The sequence below is a fragment of the Arachis ipaensis genome, chromosome B02 (genome assembly GCF_000816755.2).
Source record: "Arachis ipaensis cultivar K30076 chromosome B02, Araip1.1, whole genome shotgun sequence".
NCBI classification, from domain to species: domain Eukaryota; kingdom Viridiplantae; phylum Streptophyta; class Magnoliopsida; order Fabales; family Fabaceae; genus Arachis; species Arachis ipaensis.
Genome location: NC_029786.2, coordinates 98666180 through 98671292, shown reverse-complemented (window position 1 = coordinate 98671292; position 5113 = coordinate 98666180). Strand labels below are relative to the sequence as shown.

General features: G+C 32.2%; 1 protein-coding gene across 1 annotated transcript; it reads left to right on the top strand.

Moving 5' to 3' along the window:
• LOC107625903 (cytochrome P450 83B1) lies at window positions 386-4506 on the top strand. Its single transcript, XM_016328635.2, has 2 exons — window positions 386-1358; window positions 3735-4506. The coding sequence occupies exons 1-2, from the start codon at window positions 450-452 to the stop codon at window positions 4374-4376; spliced, it is 1551 nt and encodes a 516-aa protein (XP_016184121.1). The 5' UTR covers window positions 386-449; the 3' UTR covers window positions 4377-4506.

Sequence of the window (5113 nt, the reverse complement as noted above, 5' to 3'; positions counted from 1 at the left end):
TTAAATTTTTTTCATTTAAAATTTGAAATTTTAATATTATTTTATAAATTAATAACTTTTAAATAATACTTAAATTTTTTACATTACGAATATTTAAAGTACGTATTAATCTATCTCACAATCATTTTTATGAGTATGAATATGATAGATGGTGTTTTATTTTTAAGTGTTGTATTATATTTGATCCTTCATATATTTTGGTTGAGGTTGTTTTATGTTGTTTGGTATCTACAGTGATGCCACCTCTCCCTTTACTTTTCAATCACATTGTAGAGCGTCTTCTATGATTTGGATTGTCGCTTCCTCTAAGATATTTGAGGTCACACAGTCTAATAATAATTTAAAATTTGTGGTCCTAATGCTGTTCTATAAATTTCTAAACACTCAAGCAAGAAATTAAAGCATCAATAATAATAACTTTTCATAATCATTATTAGTCAGGAGCCAAAATGGTGTCCCCCCTGCTCTTAATTCTATTCCTAACTCTTCCTTTCTCATTGTTTCTCTTCTTCTTTCAAAAACAAAAGAACAAAGCCTTTCCACCAGGTCCTAAAGGCCTTCCAATAATTGGAAACCTTCACCAATTTCATTTTCCTACCCTTCATATTCAACTATGGAAGCTCTCAAAATTATATGGTCCTTTGTTCTCAATCAAACTAGGTTTAAGGCCATGTCTTGTTGTATCCAATTCCAAAATGGCCCAAGAAGTGTTGAAAACTCATGACATTGAATTTTGTGGAAGGCCTTCTTTTCTTGCCCAAAACAAAATTTCCTACAATAGGATTGAAATTGCATTTTCAGCATACAATGATTCTTGGAAAGCAATCAAGAAAATTTGTATTACCCATTTCCTCAATTCAAGTAGTGTCTCCAAATTCTCCTCTATACGCCAATTTGAGGTGAATCAAATGATCAAGGAGATATCAATACAAGCTTCTTCTAAAAGTGTGACAAATTTGAATGATGCAATTTTGTCACTTACCAACACTATAATTTATAGAATTGCTTTTGGAAGAAGCTATAAAGATGATAAAGGAATTATTGTTGCTAAGAGGTTACTTGGTTTGCTTAATGAATCTCAAGCTTTGTTAGGAGCATTCTTTGTTTCTGATTATGTTCCATTCATGGGGTGGATTGATAAACTTAGAGGTATGCATTCTCTTCTTGAAAGAAGTTGTCAGAAATTTGATGCATTCTTGCAAGAAATTGTCAACCAACACCTTGATCCAAAGAGACAAAAATCTGATGACGAAGAAGAAGAAGAAAATGTCATTGATGTCTTATTGAAGCTGAAGAATAATAAGGAGCAGTCATTTCCATTTGATCTCACTTATGATCACATCAAAGCTGTGCTAATGGTATGTAATGTTATTTTACACATTTTTTTTTTAATTTACGTACTCTATATATCTTCTTAATTTCAAAGAAATTTGATTTGAAAATCTGTGAAAATATTATTTGGTATCAAATTTTCCGTGAGATTATTTATAAAGCAATAAAACTACTAATCACTTATAATCATATCTTAGATTGTTTCAATTTGAGTATTGTATTTAATTTATCTAGTATACTAATTTAGGATAAAATTCTCTTTAATTTTTCTTTTTCAAATTTTTTTAAAATTATTTTTAATATTTAGGGTTAAGTACTAAAATCGTCCCTAAGGTCGGGGGCGAAAATCAAATTCGTCTCCGACCATTTTTTGTTATTAAAATCATCCCTAACGTTACAAAACGTTATAAAATTGTCCTTTTTTTATCTCAATTTTATTTTTTGACCAAATTATCCTTAACTATTAATAAAAAAATAAAAAATAAAAACAAAAACAAAAACAAAAAACTCCTCCCCCACCCCGACCCCACCTCCGATGTCTCTTCCCAGTGAGAAAACCCAGCTTCTTCCTCTTCTTGTTCAACTTCAACACCGCCACCCTCCCTTTGCACTCTCTCTCCTCTACTCCTCCGCCACCAGCAACTCCATTCTTGACCCCTTAACGCCTCTCACTTCTTCCACCCCTTCCTCCGCCACACTCACTGGCCTTGGATCTTGATATCCCATCCTTCTGCTCTTTGCAAACTTCCCCTTCCTTCCCCTCTCCCACCCAAAAAATCCCAAGTCTTCTTCTCTCCTTCAACAACAACAACAACTAAATCTAGCAACAACAATTCTTTTTCTCTTCTTCACCAGCAACAACAAATCCAGCAAATTGAACAATAACAAATTCAGCAAAATAAATCACTAACAAATTTAAATTTGACAACAGTTCAACAATCATCAATTGCACTTCAAATCCAAAATCAACAACCACAGAAATTAAAAAGAATTAAAAAAATGATGTTCATGTTCTTAAATCTCAGCATGTCGAACATCGAAGCCGAGCACCGCGAAGGGGAGGAGGCTCCTGCCGGCGAGGACGAGGACACCGGAGCTCAGGTAGCTCCGATCGTCAGACTCGAAGAGGTCACCGTCTCCAGTGGAGAATAGCATCTTCGTTTTCTTCGCCAGTGAAAAAAGTTCAAGCAGAAGCAGAAGGAGAAGCAGAGGCAGTCAATCACAGAAGAAGAAGCAGCGCCGGCTTCCCTTCCCTCCCCCAAGATTCGCCGCAAAACTGCCACCGTTATCGAGCCCGAAATGGAGAGGAGAGAGCGCAAGTGAGAGGATGAGCTGTTCACTATTGCGTCTGTTGCTGCAAGGGATTCGTCGTCGTCGTTGTTGATCCATCGCCGAACTGCTGCCGCCGTTGAGTGCGCCGTGGTTGTGGTGGTCGCTGGAGGAAGAGAGAGCCAGAGGAGAAAGAGTGTTTTAATTTTTTAATATTATTTTTAATTATTTTTATTAATAATGAAGGGTAATATGGTAAAAAAAAATAAAATTGAAGTGAAAAAGGACGATTTTATAACGTTTTATAACGTTGAGGATGATTTTAATAACAAAAAAAAGTCGGAAACAATTTTAATTTTCACCCCAGACCTTAGGAACGATTTCAGTACTTAACTCTAATATTTAATTTGATATAATTAAAATTTATGAAAATATTAAAAACAAACAATATTTTTTTATCATTTTTTTATTATTAAGTATACATGTAAAATTCATCTATTAGTATTGTGAAATTTAGATTCCATCTAGTAAGCTATGTTTATTAATTTAGTGTATGAAACAAAAAGTAAATATATAAAATATTTTTCAATTAATATGTCACATTGTAACATAAAACAAATGAAAGTACGTCAGTGAACATTTACCTATAATTGTTTTCATGCGAAATTGATATTTGAGAGAGAAATATTATGGGTCATAAGATTTTGTAATTTGTAACCATCAATTAGTCATCATGAATATTTTAATAGTATGAAATTATATTTAATGTGGAATTACTTATTTTTTTTAATAGTTAAGTACTAACAAAATTTTAATAATGAAAATGCTGTCCTCCTAGACCTCCTCTAATTTTAAAAACTGTTAGATGATAATTTAATTAAATTTATTAAATTATGTAACGATTTTTAAATATCATTTTCACATCACAATAGGTTTATCTCATGATTTAATTAAAAATGGACCACAATTAGAAGCTATAGGTTGGCTAATGTATGTCGCCACATTTATATCACTTAGGTTCAATAATTGAAAATATCATAATTTATGTATCTTATCAATAATGAAGTAAACGACAAGAAAATATAATTTTTTATATTTAATTATTTATTATCAACCAATTATTTTTTTTGAAGGACATACTTATTGGAGGGACATATTCAAGTGCTGCCACATCAACTTGGGCCATGGCCAATCTAATGAAGAACCCTAAAGCAATGATGAAGGTTCAAGAAGAAGTTAGAAACTTCTTTGGAAGCAAAGGCTTTGTTGATGAAGATGAAATAAGAAATAATAATAATAATGTTCTACCTTATCTTAAGGCAGTGATAAAAGAGACACTTAGATTAGTGCCACCATTACCACTATTATTAACAAGAGAAACAAATGAAGCATGCAAAATAGGAGAATATGAAATTGAAGCCAAGACATTAGTGTATGTTAATGCATGGGCAATTCAAAGGGATCCTGAAATTTGGAAAGACCCAGAAGAGTTTTATCCTGAGAGATTCTTGAAAAGTTCAATTGATTTTAAGGGTCAAGATTTTGAGCTGATTCCATTTGGTTCTGGAAGGAGAATTTGCCCTGGATTGAATATGGGAGTTGCAACGGTGGAGATTATTGTTGCTAATCTTCTTTTTTGGTTTGATTGGGAGATTCCAATTGGGATGGAAGACTTGGATAATAATGAAGTCAAACCAGGGATTGTTCATAGCAAAAAGAATCCTCTTTATCTTAGGGCCAAGAATTATTATCATATGGGAGTAATTAATGAATGAATGGTAGCTATATAGTATATATAATTGGGGCATAAAATAAATGTAATTTGGTAGGAACGTCTTTAGTTAAATTTCAGCCTACTATAATATTGAAATAATTTAAGTAATTTGGCCTTCTATTTTTACATTCAGCTAACTTTGTGACTTTTTTTTTTTCTCTCTTTTTTCTCATTTAAAAATCATAACAATGAACGGAACCTTTGCAATAAGAGCTACTATCCGTTTTTCACAATGATAATCACTTTCTTTTCTAATATACTAAAAATGCATCTTTCAGGATATTTAATAAGTTGCATTTGAATTTTATTTTTGAAACAGAAATACAAAAATCAAATAGAAAGAAAGAGTCGGATTTCGGTCTCAACTTTCAGAAAGTATTAAAATTAGGTTTAATTACTATGCAAGTCCCTATAGTTTTATCGAATTTTTAATTAGGTCTCTATACTTTTTTTCTTTTCAGTTGGGTTTCTATACATTAAATTTTTTTCAATTAAGTCCCTGCCGTGAGTAAAACATTTAAAATAACATAATATTCTTAGTAAAAAACGAATATTCTTGTCATTTGGTTGGAGTGGCTAGTTGAACAAAAATGTAATTTTTCAAAATACCAAAAACACCCCTTTCATTTCATTTCAAAGAAAAAAAAACCCTAGGTTGCTCTCTGAAGATTTCGAGGATCGTCTGCTGCGTCTCCTACGTCCCGTCGTCCGCGTCCGTGTCTGGCATTATCTACAACG

Coding starts and splice junctions, on each gene's coding strand:
- LOC107625903 (XM_016328635.2), top strand. CDS start 450: ATGGTGTCCCCCCTGCTCTTAATTCTATTCCTAACTCTTCCTTTCTCA. Junction 1,359..3,734: donor ACATCAAAGCTGTGCTAATG/GTATGTAATGTT, acceptor TTTTTTTTGAAG/GACATACTTATTGGAGGGAC.